Source organism: Manacus candei, unplaced genomic scaffold (assembly GCF_025592945.1).
Source record: "Manacus candei isolate 608988 ecotype Guabito, Panama unplaced genomic scaffold, ASM2559294v1 h1tg000011l, whole genome shotgun sequence".
Classification (NCBI taxonomy): domain Eukaryota; kingdom Metazoa; phylum Chordata; class Aves; order Passeriformes; family Pipridae; genus Manacus; species Manacus candei.
In genome coordinates, this window is record NW_026138059.1 from 3,866,687 (window position 1) to 3,883,090 (window position 16,404).

The window sequence follows — 16,404 nt, forward strand, 5'->3', positions numbered from 1 at the left end:
GAATATTGCTGTACTCCAGCAGTCTGCATGAAGGATGTGGAGCACACGTGCATGGGGGCACACACACAATATAATTGGAATTATAATGCAATGCACATTAAGCAAAAATTGCCCCTTTTTGCCAGGGTTCCACAGACAAGAAAGGAGATTTGAGATGCTCTGACTTGACATGAAAGGTATACACATGCACACAAATACATATACAGGAAAAAGCAAGCAAATTACTGTTGTGTCCTCTTCACAATAAATATTCCATGTCTATACTAAAAGGGACATGAAAAGCTCATATTCTTATTTGTTAAAAAAATCTTACTTTTATACATCAATTCCAATCTTTATTACACTCAGAGTACTAAAGACTTATAGACCTGCATCCACTAAAGTCTTTACAAGGTGTGTGCATCAGGCAAATATTCACATTTCACAAAACATTCATCCTCTCAACAGTATTTATAAACAAACAGTGACATTAACAGATAAAAATATTTTTCAGAATTTGTAGACCTGTATTTGTATGCATACATTTGCTGAATCAAGGACAAAGCTTACCTGAAGTTTTGGTACACTATCTGAACACAATTACAGAATGCATCTAACAGTGGTCAGTGACCATGTTTGATATCAAAATTTTTAGTATGACTTCACTTACACTGGCATAGAAGACATTAATGGAAAAAAGAATATGAAGGTACTACCTAGGATTCTAGTATCAGAAAAGGTACCTTTGAAGAGGTGACCATTCTCCATCTGAACGAGGGTAAGGTGCAGACTGAGAAAGCACAGAAACTGCAGGAGCCTTTATGTCAGAAACATCATCAACAAACACATCTGGAACAGGGATCCTAAGTATGGGGAAAGATGTGACATTTAAAAAGCATATCTGAATACTGAATTGTCATATACATTGGATAATAAAAAAACCCTACTACAGAGAAGAACTAAAAGGAGATAATGTTATGTTTCAAATCTTCTAGTTCACAACACCACAGAGGATTCTTCTTATGTTTTCAATGTCATTTTCATTACTTTTGTTACTACATTCCCAATAGCTCTCTAGCCTAAAGCTTTTTTCTTAAAGTAACATGTTCATCACCCATGTGTTCTAACTTAGAAATTACTGTTGGAAGTCATGGCATAGAACATTAACCCAGGTTTCCATTACATATCTTAATTCCAATGCAATACCTTGAACTGTCCAATGGTTCTTTTTCTTCCTCTGAGCTAATCTCTATAGGAAACATGTCTTCATCTTCTGATGTGTCTCCATGTGTGTCTTCTCTTTTTAAGCTGTCTATTTTATGGGTAGACTTCCTCCTCTTCTTCCTCCTTTTTTTCACAGAGCTAGAGACTGGAGGTGTTTCAGTAGAAGGCTGGGATCCATGGGCTTGGGTTGGTAATTGTGAGGATGCACTGGTGTCCAGGTTTCTTATCCTGTCTACGGAATTCCTCTTCAGCTGAGATTCCATTAAAGCAGTTCCCTCAGACAGAATGGGAGATGTGGAGAGATGATAAGGAATTACCTCCTGGAAAAGAAAAAATTCAAACCATGAAACATATTAGTTCTTCCACCAATCGTAGAACTGGTTCTAAAACCTACGCACAGCTACCAAAATATAAGTCATTTATTCCTCAGCTCAGCATGCTTCTATGGCATATGGAAATTGTTCCACAGCTGCATCTCCTTAGGCAAGCCAGGAACAATACTCTTAATAAAGAGCATCTTCTGAGCATCTAACATTGGCCAGGTTGTGGCATGAGTCTCTATCCACCTCATGCTAGACACAGAGCAGAAACAAAATCTTAGTTTATAACCTGAGCATTTTGTAAAATCCAATTCCCCCTCACAACTCAGATGACAAATAGTAGTCAGACAGGTCAGTGGTTTATAACTAGGTCACAAAAACATCCTGCTATTCAATCATATATATACACACATCTCTAAATACTCATGGAAGTATTTCCAGCAATTTTCAGTCACCAAATAGCTCTTGTCACATAAAAGTTTTAAAATAAAGATATAGAAATGAATACTGCACATGTACACAGCTCTCACCTGAAACTAGTAATATCATACTCAATATAAGAATTTGAAAACTCATCCTGCTCTGGACATGGACAAAAATTTTTGGGGATATCTGAGGAGAAATGCCTGCAAAATTTTCTTATGTTACATTAGGTGTGGACTACTCAAAATTAATGTGGCCATAACTTATATACATTAGTATTTAACCACAGCTTAAAAGCAGACATTCTCACTTAAATATAATTCCACATGAATAATAGTTGTGAGATCATGTTTACAGTGAGTACCAGAATTAATCTGTGAACAGATGTTTACAGAGCATGTGCACTTCTACTGGCAGTCTGTCTGAGTGCATGTGTTCAAATTAAAGATTTCCACAAAAAATCAGATCCTTGGACATTAATCTCTGTTGCGCACAACTTTGGAGCATGTGAACTCTGTACATGCCATTTCTGTTCACACACTGGTATGCATGGCTTATTTTTCAGTTACATGTTAACTTGAGATTTTTTCAAATCTCAGCAACTCAAAGAAATCCCAAAGTAAGAGCATAGCATTTAATCTCCATAGCTGAAAATTGTCCAGAAACCTTCAAAATTATGAAATGGGTAAAAGTATATTTTTTTCAACAAAATTCCTAAAATCAAAACTGACTCTGAAGAGCAGGCATTGAATCTTTAATGAATTAGAAGTACTTTTGACTCTTACCTGATCATTATCTGTCTCCTGCACAAAAAAGGCCTCCCCATTGTCTCCTAGTTTCATGTGCAAATCTACAGCCTCTCCATTAATTTCTATGTCAACCTGGAAGAAAATAAGTAAATTCTCATATGAAAAGAAAGTTATTTTAGGTACACAGTTCCTGTTCAGCTGTCCTTCTGCTGTCACTGAGCAAACTCTTCTCAGGGAAGTGTAGGAAACCTTACAATAAACATAAAACAGTAAACCTCTCTGTTTCTTTTCTTACCCCTTCACAAGGCAATCAATTACAGAAATGTTTTCCTAACTTGTTCAGCTCATTGCTGTTTTGTTCCTTTATTCAGAAAGGTTTACAGACATTATATAAAGTTCTGAATATTTTTAAATATAATTCTGAATGCTTCACTTGCCACACAAATCTGTTTGGTCTTTTAATTCATCGCCTAATTTTGAATTGTGCAAGAAGTACTTCCAAATGCAAATTTTTAATAAGCTGTCTTTCAAATTCATTAAACAGACTTCTCTGCACACTATGAGAAGCAAAAATAAGAAAAATCATTTTACGTTCAATTCATGTGTCTATTTCTTCCACACATTTATCACATCACTGTACAGCCTTAATTATCTCCATTTCTTCTCAGGAGGATCTCTCTCTTTGCCTATAAACGTTCTTGCCACCAACTCCATCGTAAATTTTTTCGAAATTTGGACAAGTCTACATTTATGTTGTATTTCAGGACACAGTATTGCACAGTTACATTTTCAACTTTTACCCATCCTAAATATTGGAATTCCTTTCTGATCCATGTAAGAATTGAACAATATCCAGGTTGACTTTAGAATCTTTCTGCTGAACAATTATGGCTACATTAGAACCTAGACTGCATGTAGTTACAAATTACCTCCTAAAATAATCTGCCACGCATTACTCAATGGTAACTTCATAGCTGATATAATATTGCCATGTCATTCAGCCTGGTTACATTTATTTCAAGGTCCTCACTGCTTTTTCTAGCTTCAATTAACCTCAACATTCTATTATCTGAAAATATTACTTTACTAATACCTCCTTTTTTGTAATTATCATTGAACATGTCAAAGAAATAGGTTTTAATACACAGTCACTAATAGAATCTAGTATAGGCTCAAATTAGCACATTCAAAATTTTGCTTTTTGAAAATAAACATTACAGATTTCATGGCTTTTTTTGTTTTTTGTTATAGCCAATATCTCATAAATTGTGCTCTGAAATGCAAGAATTAGTAACAACCATTTTAATTGAACTCTACCTTAATTCAGGCGTGCCTAAAGAAAACCTTGATTAGCAGACCACAGCACATTCAGTAACCTTCATGCTATTAGAGCTAACTCATGAACAAAATATACAAAAATTCTCAATTTTCTTACCACTTTCTCCCTAGAACGCAGAACTCCCATTTTCCCAAAGCGAACGTGGAAAGGGGAACACTGAAGATTTCCATCTGGCTGACGTACAACAATTATATCTATACATCCCGACAATGTGGCTGGGTTCAGTCCCTTATAGAGCTCCTTCACAGTTACAAATACTTGCCCTGCTAACTGTCCAACGTAATTCATGGTTTGGACCTGAAAGGCAAAAGACAGAACAAATTAGATTCTGATTCCTGATTTGTATTTTAGAGATATTTGAGAGACGGAGAATCTAGCAGTAGGGTATTCTCCTCTTTCACAAATTAACAATTTTACACAGAATCAGGATTTCCCACCTGATTTATTTACAGCTGATGCATGTTTGTAAAGAGCTTTTAAAAGAAAAAAGCAAATGAGATCTCGTAAGTCAGCAAATTGTAACAACTTCAAAAGTTCATTAAAATCAGTTGCCTACGAAACCACTGTCAGACTTTCGACTCTAAAGCTCTTAAATATCTCCAATTATCTCTGAAGAGAGAAGCACTACTTCCAGAATAACATCTCCTATCATTTATTGTGCCATCAACACCAAATATACTTTTCTCATTATTTCCACAGGTTTTTAAGGGCAGGACAAGTGAATGGTTTAAGTAGATCCAATTTTCCACTGCACTGAAGTCAAAGACTATTCTCCCACTTTACAGGGATTTCTCCCATTTGAAGATTATTATAATGCATACAGACAATAGATATGCATTAAGGTTGGACAAGCAACCTTCAATCCAGAGTGCTTGAACATTGGACTCCTTCCTAATGCAACTTCACTGTTCTTGTTTCAAACACCCTTTTAGTATAAGCAGTTTTATTAAAAATCAGACGTGTTGATGGCTAAAGTTATTGGCTTTATTTCTTCTGCTCCTGAATTTCTTTAGTGTTTAGTATTTAGCACTTAGCTTGCTGCTTCTATTCTGCTAATGCACATCCTAGCTTTCTCCACCTCTTCTTTTAAGTCAAAAGTTCTTAGTCTCCTAATTATCTTGGTGGTCAACATCTAAACTTTTTAACAAGACGGCATCACACAGGCACACACTTCTGTTCAGAAGTGAGCCTCCAGGGTGACAGATGTAAGGAAACTTTTAAAATTACCCCTGTGCTGTGGAAAAATACTTCAGTTTCTACTGAGGATTTTTCCAGCCTAAAGTGCAATAAGAAACACATTTCTCATTGAGCTGAGACTAAATTTAACAATGGCTACAATTAGGCTCAAAATTACACTGTATAGTTCACCCCAATTAATGATTAGTTTGCTGAAGTAACAAAATTTCTAGGTGCAAAACAGCCACAACTTCCTTGGCAGGGAAGGAGCTGCTGGGACAGTATATACACCCCACTATTTGGAGAGTTATGGTCAGACAATCCAAATATGAGGACTGATGCATCCCCTTAACAAGTTACACCAGCAGGGCTCCTAAAATCATAAACAGAGAATTTTGCAAATATTCTTGTTCAAAACAAATCTTAGCTGCACTGCCTGCCCTATCTTAGGACACAGAGATTATTTTTATACTCACAAATTAAAAAAGTTAGGCACCATCCTCAAGCTCTGACCTGGCCAACTGGCACAGTACAGCTTGCTTCCATACAGTGGAAATCTCCTATCCCTTATAAAGAAAGTGCCACATTCAAACTGCTGGTGATGGACACTCCTTTGAAGCTGGGCTGAACCTGACATGCAACAAAATCATTGTAGAACTAAGAGACAGACTAGGAGACTAATCACATAAACCCCATTTCCTGACAAAAATGGTTTATATTTCAAATGTAAGGAATAAAAGATGCTGTAGTTAAAATGGGGGAGAGTTCAGAAATTAGACTCTGATGGATGTAGGCCCCTTATTCTAACTTTTATACATGCCAATCAAAGCTGAGATTGTTTGGAGTCTGAGGTTTGTAAGTTTATACTCCAAACCTAAAGTCAGTCCATACTATGTCAGCACTCCAGGAAACCAACATTCCTCAAACCCCAGAGAGACTGCATGTGGTTTTGGAGCAACACTTCACTCTGGCCACTCCAAGAAGTCTTTCACTTACTGACCAGGCAGCAGCAACTTCAGCAATAAACATGAATTTACGTCATGGGCTAAAGCCCCTGTGCCTGTCTAATTATACTCAACTTAGTAAAACTCTTGTTCTCATACCATGCTAGTGGACATAGCATAGAATATTTTTTTTCATGCTGGGAAAATTCAGAATTCTTTTGATCCAAGCTTTGCAGCAAGAGAGAACAGTCTGTACTGTTTCTGTCAGGATTTTCAAATGGCTTGAGTTTTATTCTTTGCCAGAAGACATTTCACAGCTCTAAATAATGCATCTATTATAAAATTAAAAGTACAATTTTTAATGTAAATTTAACTAGCATCATCTACCAGGAAGCTTAGAAAATTTCGAACTCTTTTGATTGCTAAAGACAGCAGTCATTTTTCAGAATTTATCATCGTGTGGAAAAATAAGTCAAAAATAAATAGCCAAGTATGTCCCTTATTACTTAATTGATTTATTCACTTAGAAAAGATTGACCTAGCAAAGTTAATTCTTTAAAGTCCTGCTCTACTACATGCCACAGTAAGATCAAATGCATTGCCATCTCAATAATTCACTTCTTTCATACAGGTATACTAGACTGTCCTAATTCCACTGGAAAAGTCAGTAATTGTGCTCTTTGTGGCCCAATTTTGATTGTTTGGGGTTTTTTTTACAGCTCAACTCTTGCCCATACCTTTTCATTTTTTTTTTCTTTTCAAAAAGTAAAATACCTAAAGTCATAGGAACTAAAGGCCCTTTTTCCCTTTGCAATACCCACTGTCTCCTCAGGTGCCACAACATAATGAATAAGAGATTAGATATCCACACACATCCAAATTACTAAGGGATACAAGTGCTATTCAACATGTTCTAATGTCAGACACTTGATTTAGGTAGCATGCTGCAAGGCTAACTAAAAACTGGAGCACGCTTCCTCTGGAAGATATGGAATTTCCAACGCAGAAAATTTTGAGAAGGACAAATATCTACTAGGACTGGTTTAAGAACAGGCAACTGTAATCGTTGGGAAAGATGTTGCTGTTCCTGTGACCAAAACAGTAAACCAAACCATATCCCATCACAGAGCTGACCATTACAATCTGGACATCTCAATTGAATCTATTTAAATTTCAAAATCTGCTTCTGGTATCTTTTAGGCACAGGCCAATAAACACTCTCCCAACAATTCCCAGGCACAGCTAATGAGAGATGGTGGACTGTGGACTACTCCCATGGCCAGTTTATAAGTAGTCACCTTCTTCTAGAGGTTAAGAGAGCTTTACAGAACAGATGTAAGCAGATGGTGCTAGCTGGTCTGGCCACCCAGAATGGACTTTGGTATGATTTCATTCAGTAGGAGGGATGTAACATTTAGGTCCCTTTCTGTCCCTTTACTCAGGTTCTACAGTTATGACTTCGCATTGGCTTTGTAGGCCAGAAGAGAAAAATTTGCAGCAATGGTAAACATAACACAAACCAAACGCTTAGCACAAGGAAAAACAACACATATAGACAGTTACACTTTTAATACCTGATGTGATGATGAGACCTTGGTCCACCACTGAAGTGGTGGACATAAGCACAAAACAAATCAACCTTTCTCCTAAGAACTTCCATACAACTTGTGAGATTATGAAAGGGAGACAAAAATTGATGAGCCAGTGTTCACTTAAAATACATTATTGCAACTCTGCTGCTAACACTGAAACTATGACAATTTTATAAACCTGATCTGCACTTGGCTTCTGTTTTAAAGATGTAAAGCTTGAGAGAGACCAGACTACATTTGGGAATCAGACTGTGGTCCTTTCAAGAGAATTATTCCACATTTACCAGAAAAAAAAAGGAAAAAAAAGTGAATGACATTATTCGAAGTCAGTGCTTATTGCCACTCTTTTACTGCATATCAAACATTTATTTTCTTGACTCTGAAGCAATTTAGTACTGAACATCAACTCCCTCTACTGCAATTAATGGAATTTTACTATTGACTTAAGTCTTTACCATATTGAAAACAGTTTCAGAGGTTATGTTCTAAAAAAGATTTATGACAAACATGTAGGGGAGAGAAGGAAATATTTTAGATGAAGATTTCCTAGATGATTTTTTTAAAATTAAGCTTAGCCCTTCAAGTCTGTACCACAAGTATAGTAACAGTGACTTCTTAAAGACAAAAGCTCATAATAACTATCATTCTATTATTTTTAAAAGAGGTACTTTTGTTTATTAGTAAGTACACATTGTACAGTCACTAAAGCTGTGTGATTGTCACATTAAAATCTCTTTATATTTTAAATAATAATTTCAGGTTGGAAACTGAAAATCATTAAGAACTTCTGAAAGCTTTTGTCTAAACTCCCACATCAATCAAACCCAAGGTCACTGCCATGAATTCTGATCGTACTTTTTTTGAGTAAATTCCACACCAAAGTTGTGCACTTCTCAGAGCAAAGTCAGAACCTGAATTTACTTTCTCTAGAGGAGCCATGCAGACATGGCACAGGACTTTGGGAGCCCTCAGTTTAGGGCTCTACTTTCCTACAAGATTTCTGCGTAGTTTTTAGCAAGTTATTAAGGCTTATATCTCAGAGGGTGTGTAACTCCCATTGATTTTAAGCAGGTATCTCATTGTGGTTGTATATCAACTGCAGTATGGCAAGCTCAATCAAGTGAGACATAGACAAGCACCCTCCTTGCATATTCCTTTTTCCTGGGAAAGAAAACCTGGACACATGACCTGAAAGGGAGCCATAAGTAGCCATGACCCTGATTTGGACAAGTAGCTGAGGGAGAACTCCAGAGCACTCTGCTGAGCAGCGTGACACTGCTTGTTCTGTAAATAGGAGTGCAAACTCTGTCCAAGTCTGATTATAAGCACATTTGTTCCAGACTTCCCCACAGTCACAGCTGCATGGGACAGACCACATTCCTGCAGGTGATATGACAATAAGTCTGGTCAATCAGGAGACAGGTGCAATTCACTTGTACATCCCACATCAGAAAGCAAAATTCGGCATGTGGGTGGCTCTACAACAAAGTAAGAGCATTGTGTTTTCTCTGCCAGCCAAATCTCCAGAAATATATTAGGACTGAGATTAAGCTGTTAGGAACTATTTGACTTCCACTACAAGTTAGCCAAGGCCAGTGCCAAAAACTGTGACTTCTCACAGCAGCCAGAGAGTCAAATGGATCAAATGTCAAACTTATCTTCCAAGCTGCTGGTCCCTCCAAAATACCACCACTCACATTCACTCGAAGACGAGGATTTTGACTTTGAGATGACTATTCATTTGGTTCTGATATTCAAATAGTTGAGACTTTACTTCGTGCAATACTTCACAAAGTTTCTGTAAAAGGCCAATTATTTTCTTGAGAGCAGGTGAAATCAAAAATTCAAACCAAAGACTCAAAACTTGTCTGTAATGAATCCTCATTTTCAAACAAATGGAGGACTGGCCAATAGCCCCACAGTCAGGGTATCAGACTGGTAACCAAGAGTCCAGGAGAATTATTTCAGGGCCAGTTGAAGTGTACAACCACAGTCCCCACACCAACCTCCCAAATGTACATTCCCCACTCCCCTAAATCTTGCCCTTGTCTCAGCACTGAAAACTAACATCACTAAAACCAGTTTCAAAATAAGTATTTAAATTTTATATTTTAAATTTTAAATTTCATTTTTTATTATTTTAAAATAACTTCTAGCTGGATCAACAGGGTGATCTGACTCACCACATACCCATACAATTGCTACTACCAACTAAAGAGAGAAACTAAGAGTCAGTGTTGCGCAGTAAAAAGGACATCTCTATTGACTTTTCAGGCAGTCCTGAAATTATACCTCAAGACTTGCCTCCTCCTTTCCCTGAGGTTTCCTAGCAGACTTTCCACATTTCCCTTCATCTCTGTGTGCCTCAGCTCCCCACCTGTACAGTGCTTCCCTCCTCATGGAGACACTTTGAAGGAACGTATAGAAGGGCTGAGACCCCTTTGGACTGACCCTGCATAAAGAGGTGCAAACTTTACAAACAATTGAAAAGTACAAACTGATGCCTGAAAACGAGAACTTTTGAAATAGCTGGAGGATATATGGTAGGTCATGTACAGTGCTGCCCTGTGCTACTGTTCTGATGTCAGAGAGGGAACACAAATCATAATGGAAAAACAGCAGTAGCTCTACTCTATACTGACATCTCATGTGACTTGGCATCCTTTCTTTCAGCAGGATTGGAAAACAAATTTGTTTGTTAGGCTCTAATTTTATATTTTCCACATTTTTAGAGTTTAAAGTAAACTCTTACTGTATTTCAACTGTATATATGTTCACAGATAAACAAATGTGCACCTCCACATCTTCAAGTATGGAAAAGGGCCTAAGACTAAAACTTGCCCAACTCCTTACAAACAGGCCCTACAACATAAGGTAAACAAATATTATCAGGGGCTACCCAAACTTGGGGCTATCGGAAAAGCAGGCTATCAGAAAAGCAGAAAGTATCTAAAACCATTAAAAGTTAATTTAGCTATTTTCATGGCTTTATGCTTAAAATTATAACAATTATGTTGTTTCCCCTCTTATCTCCTTCACTGTCTCCCCACTTTTTCTCCATCTCTCTTCACGGAAGTAGGCTCATTTTACTGTAATAGAAATTCATTCATCCAACTTCTAACAATACAATGATGACAGCACAATGTTATGTATGTACACTAAGCATTTGCCAGTATCTGTTTCCTAGGACAGCAGAGATACAGATAAAGCTATCCAGAAAATAAACAACTCCCTAACACCCCCCAGACTATGCACCAAATTAGAGGGATAACAAAAATATTGAAGGGTTTTGTCTCCTTCCCCTCCCTTCACAAGATACATTTCCTTTTAGTTTTGCTTCTTGAAGGTAGGGGAGATACCATAATCAATAGAAAAATTAACAAGTATTGGGGCAGGGGGGGAGGAAGAGGGAAAAGGGGCCCATATAAAAGAAATACAAAATATCTGAAAGTTCATATTCATATGTAGCTATTGCACCGCTGCCAGGCAGGCTCTGCTACGTCATTAAATCCCTCTGTCCTATTACCGCTTTCATTATTCCAGCTCAGGGAAAGTATTAGTGAAGCAGTGGCACTAATGCAGAGATTTGCATCAGCAGCTGCCAGCCAAAGGGAGGCAAAAAATATAATCCCGAATGTGAAAGGGAAAGCAGCAGCAGCAGCAGTACACAGAGGGGCACTGACCTCCACCAGCTCACACCCCAAACCAACACCCCCGCGCTGGACGCCTTTCCCGAGGGTAAACCTGGGAAGCATCGGATCTTCCCTCTCGCCCCCTGCACAAAGCACTGTCCAGCCACGATGCGCTCAACAAACCCCGGCGCTCGCTGTCACTGCCAGAGCCGGGCTGTCCGGCAAGGGAAGGCAGGGACTGCGGGCAAGGGGAAGGGCAGGGGAGAGGGCAGGGGGCGCGGGTAGCCGCCCGAAGCCCCGCCAGGGCCGGCAGGATGCCCAGGCCGACCGACCCGCTTCCTCCAGCCGCAACAACGCCCGGCGGGGCATCCCGGCCTCGCTTTCCCCGCCCGGGGGCAGCCGGAGGAAGGAAGGGCCTCCCTGCCCGAGCCCCGGCACCCACCTGTGCCCCGGGCCGGCTCCCGCACGCTCCGCTCACCGCCGCCTCTGAGGCCACCGCGGCCGCGGGGACGCGCCGGGCCCGGCGGTGCCGCCCCGGAGGAGGGGCCGCGGGGCCGGGCGGGGCGGAGCGCGGGGCGGGCCGGAGCTGCCGGAGCTGCCGGAGCTGCCGCAGCAGCCGCGGGGCGGGGCGGCGGGCGCGCCATCGCGGGGGGCGGTGCGGTGGGGTGGGGTGATGTGAGCCCCGGGTTTGTGATGGGAGAAGCGGACAGCGGAAGAGGGAATCGGTCAGCCCAGCCTGACCCGTGACAGCCGCCGGGGCGAGTTTGAGCTGCCAAAGCCCAGCCATCGGGGGCGCGTCTGTAAGCCTCATGCGCTTTATCGCTGTAAATAAATGCGATTAAATAAAGTTTTGCCACCAGATAGTGGTTCCCTTCCATTTAAACCGTATCGTAACCTCCTTCTACACTGAGAGCAGCCTTACACATCTAAATAGGGAAGTGGGTGTCCGTGTTAAAAATGACCCGATGAAGGAATCTTCCAGGCTCTTTGAAGTCTGTTTACAGAAGGCAGGAGAGGGTGGTGCTATGTGCAAAACAAATGAGAAGTAAACTGAGTAACACACAAAAAAGAGAACAAAGAAAAAAATACATATATATAGAGAGAGAGAGGGAACAAAATTCATTAGTTGAAGCACCCGGCTAATTTTAGACCTGAAAACAAGTTTTTGAGAATGGGATTTCATGGATCTGCATATTCTAGTCCCAAAATGTGCATGCAGCTGAAGCCTGGGAAGAGTTCCCTGTCAAGTAATTAACGCTTAAGCCTTCCATTTTCTGTTAACTTTCCAGTTACACTGTAAAACAATCCCAGTGTACATCACCCAGTCATAATCCTTCAGACTTATTTTCTGTGACACATCTTCCTGCTGTAGCTCTATTAGCTCTGTGTCTATGTTGGCCAGTCTTTGTACAGTTCACAGCCACGATGGAGTTGCTGGGTGATGGGGCCTGGTGCACACTCACAGACTCCAATCCCTGCCTCTTGTTCTCCTCCATTCCAACTTACACAGCTACTCTAATGAGTTTACTTCAGTTTTGGAACACAAAAGTCAGTGAAGATGGTTTCTGCCCGGACACAAGGGTCTATGCTTAATCTCAAAGAGAAAATAATACACAACAGAGCCCAGAAATACCTGCAGTTTCATTACCCAGGCATATCATATCTAATCCCTTGTCAGTGGGCAGTCAGTAGACAATGAGGAATGCTGGTAAATAATCCCATCCCTGATATTAATACAAGGAGCTCTGTCTGTGTTGGCTGTGGATCCTGACCAGTGCCCACCACTTTTGTGTGGACTATGATCCCATATTGTATTCCCTGTGAGAGGATGGTAACCTCCAGCCATCATCATCCATGTTAGGTGGGAGGACTGCTCTAATATATTGGTCTAATATGGTCTTTCACTACTGTACTAAAATCAAAATGTCATCATAACACACTGAATCAAAACCACTGTCTTTCCACAGTCTCAATAACACCCACCCTTCTTGCTTCTTTCAGAAATCCAGAAGCTACAACCTCAGTTATGGAAGTTCTATATTGTATTTATAGCTACTTATCATGTCCAACCATATGCTGCTTGATGTAAAATAACCCACAGAATAATACTCTACATTTTTTATGGTTACACGTGCAAGATTATGGAAATACAGCCATGATACACACAAGAAGCTGTGGGAAGTGCCAAATGCTTGCAGAGCAACACTGAGCTTCAGTTAACAACAGGAGACTATCTTCATCCTTCTGTGCTTTTTTACTCTGTTCTTATTGATGGTATGACCAGTGTGCAGAGCAGTGTTCCTCAGATTACTTCTCTGGAACAATCTCTGCCAAATGATTCTGAAGTCTTTACTTGTGCTGCACTTTAGCTCATAACTGTTCTCCACAGTTACATCTATCTGGACTACCAAGCACTAATACATAATCTTTGATATTGTCCAAGCCTTAGCATGGTCATGGCTGTGATTTTGACTCAGCCCAATACAGAGTTTGGAGGACAGTATTGTCAGGGGTGGTTCCTAAAAAGTATTCTGGAGTTACCCAGAGACTAGTTGGCAGAGGGAGTATGGTCAGGAGGCATGCTCTGCCCTTGCAAGAGGAAAGTCCCTGGTGGTATCATTTCCAAAACACACTCGGGAATGATAAAGTTCTGAACTATTACTGTTTTCTTCCTGTAATGCTTCCCCCTTGACAGGTTTCTTTCTGGAGGTATTGTGTTAGTCAAAACATATTTGTATCTCAGGGTTTGATCTAAAACTGTTCACAAAATTTTGAAGGACATGCTCATGTAAGTTTTTCTTTCCATTCCTTTGGGGGTCAACTTATATGCATTCATTATTACCTAATTCTTGATTCCTGTCCCAAAGAGCTTATAGGTTATGTATTACTCTGTGTTTGTACAGTTCTGGCACAGCGGAGTTCTAGCCTATGATGTGGGCACATAGTTACTATGAAAATAGAAGTAAGAAGAAAGTTGAGCTGTGTAGTCTTCTGTAAATTAATAAACCTCAATTTATAAAAAAATCTACAAGCACAGAAGATTTTAATAATACTCAAGAACAGATTCCTAGAGAACACTGCATAAGTTCATGCAAGGGAAAAAAGGCCTTCCATTCTTACTTGGGACACTAGATTTTTCTACCAAGTATGTTGCCAGAGAGAAAAATAACCACTCAAACCATTGTGCATTAGCAGTAATGTCTGGCTTTTCCCCCAATAAAATCAGAGTTGATGTTCAGGCACACAGTACCTGGGTCATGAATGACTGCAATTGTTAATGCATGCCCACTGTGCTGGTAAAAATTATTCAGTAAATAAAAACTTGAACTTTTAGCTTTTAATTTATAATGAACTCATAAGCAAACATAGCTCTGGGGTCTGGTGCTGACATTCTTTGTATTAACAATAAACTCAGAGTAGCTCAGGCATTGTAAATTAATAGTTGATCTAGTTTTATTCCAGTGTAAACATAAAAAAGCAGTTTGACTGACTATGTAATTATCTAATTAAATGTCCCACAATCCTAACCAAGGGATTGTTCTCCTAACATAAGTAGATATTTTTATACGGTACCTACAGTTACCTGTGGTAATTTATTGAATTCTCTATCTGGTTCACTTTTTTTCCCCCTTCATTTTTCTTTTCCTTTCAAATCCAATTATCTAGTACTTCATTAAATACTGACATTTTATCTACCTCTTAGCAGTTGATTGATTTGAGAAATTTTTTAAAAAGTATAGTTAGGTGTTATTTAGTTGCAGATATTTCTAAAACATTTGGCCCCTCCTTGAATTTAACTTGCTGCCAGTTTTGACTGTCCTGCTGGTTTTACTTTGTCTCTATTCCTGGGATCGACTGTTCCAACTGTTTCAGTATCATGTGCTTGAATATCTTTCTTCTTTGACCTCTGTGTTAAGAGATGAGATGATGACATCATCCTCAGGACAACTGTGATGTCACCAGAAGTAGTATAAAGTGTAAACCAATAATGAGGCAGGGGAGTGACTGGTGAAAAGCAAAACTGAGAGGCTTATTATGTCAAATGGTCAAATGTGGGATTGTAATTTTCCAGGAACTGTTGCAGGTGGACTTAGAGGCAGGGCAGAAGGCACTGGTTATGTGCCAAAATGCTCATCTGTAATGATAACAGCTCTCATGCCATCAGGGCGTGCATTGCATAACTGAACTTGATTTTGAAACAAGTTTTTTGGACTTGGTTTTATGACAGATACACCCTTTCCTCCCCCTCACTGAAAATACAGCCCAAAAAAAGGATCTGTAGCAAATGAACCACCAGACAAGTTTTGGTATTTTTTTTCCTTCTTGGAATATAACAAGTCATGATGATGAAAGTTCTCAAAAGAGCCTTTCTTTTTCCTCTAGATTCACATCCAACCATGCAAAACCATGAAAACCTCAATGCTTCCTTTATATCCTAGTAGCTCTTTCCCCAGTCAAAACTCATTTCTCTGCTACAAAATACTTGGCTCCTGAGAAACAGAGGCTTCTATTGACTTCTATGACCCAAACATCATCAAAGCAAAAGAGTGTAGGAATATTTAAATTAGGCACAAGAGAGGTTAAATTTATCAACCTTTCTGGAAGTACACTTGTACCAGTCCAATCTCATCAGAAAGTAATTTAGCTCCAAATCTGTAAATAGCCATGGATAATCTCTCTAAATATAATCTTAAAAAACTTAGAAAAACTTGAGACCTGATAAAGCAAAGCAATCATGGTGTATGAGATTAAGGATATAACAGTGAAATCATCAACATGTTCTTTCTTCAGCCAAAGACCACAATTCCTACATATGCTTGTTCAAGCACAGACCTGTAGTCTGCTCAAGCAAAATACTGTTGTCTAAGTGCACACGTGTACAAGAAATAAGAGATCATACTCAACTCCTAGGAAATCCCCTCCATCCTATTGTGGACAGAAATGCTTTCCAGCCCCAAAGCTAGATTTTCATCAGTCCAGTATATCAATGCATGACCAGCAAAGATTTTGCCCAGAATGCTGTTTT

The 16,404-nt window shown here is 39.4% G+C and overlaps 1 protein-coding gene across 6 annotated transcripts in view; it reads right to left on the bottom strand.

Annotated features, from left to right (window-relative positions):
• Positions 1 to 16,404, bottom strand: part of LPIN1 (lipin 1) — a 78,724-nt gene that overhangs the window by 34,355 nt on the left and 27,965 nt on the right. For 4 of the 6 annotated variants that reach the window (XM_051778290.1, XM_051778289.1, XM_051778293.1 and 1 more), the window contains exons 3-6: positions 4,131 to 4,331; positions 2,732 to 2,827; positions 1,186 to 1,523; positions 723 to 842 (exon numbers count right to left, since the gene is read on the bottom strand). In XM_051778290.1, the coding sequence (XP_051634250.1) occupies positions 723 to 842; positions 1,186 to 1,523; positions 2,732 to 2,827; positions 4,131 to 4,331 (755 nt within the window). Of the gene's footprint in view, positions 1 to 722; positions 843 to 1,185; positions 1,524 to 2,731; positions 2,828 to 4,130; positions 4,332 to 11,820; positions 11,929 to 16,404 lie in introns of those variants that run through there. The other 2 variants (XM_051778288.1, XM_051778287.1) reach the window with 1 other exon arrangement.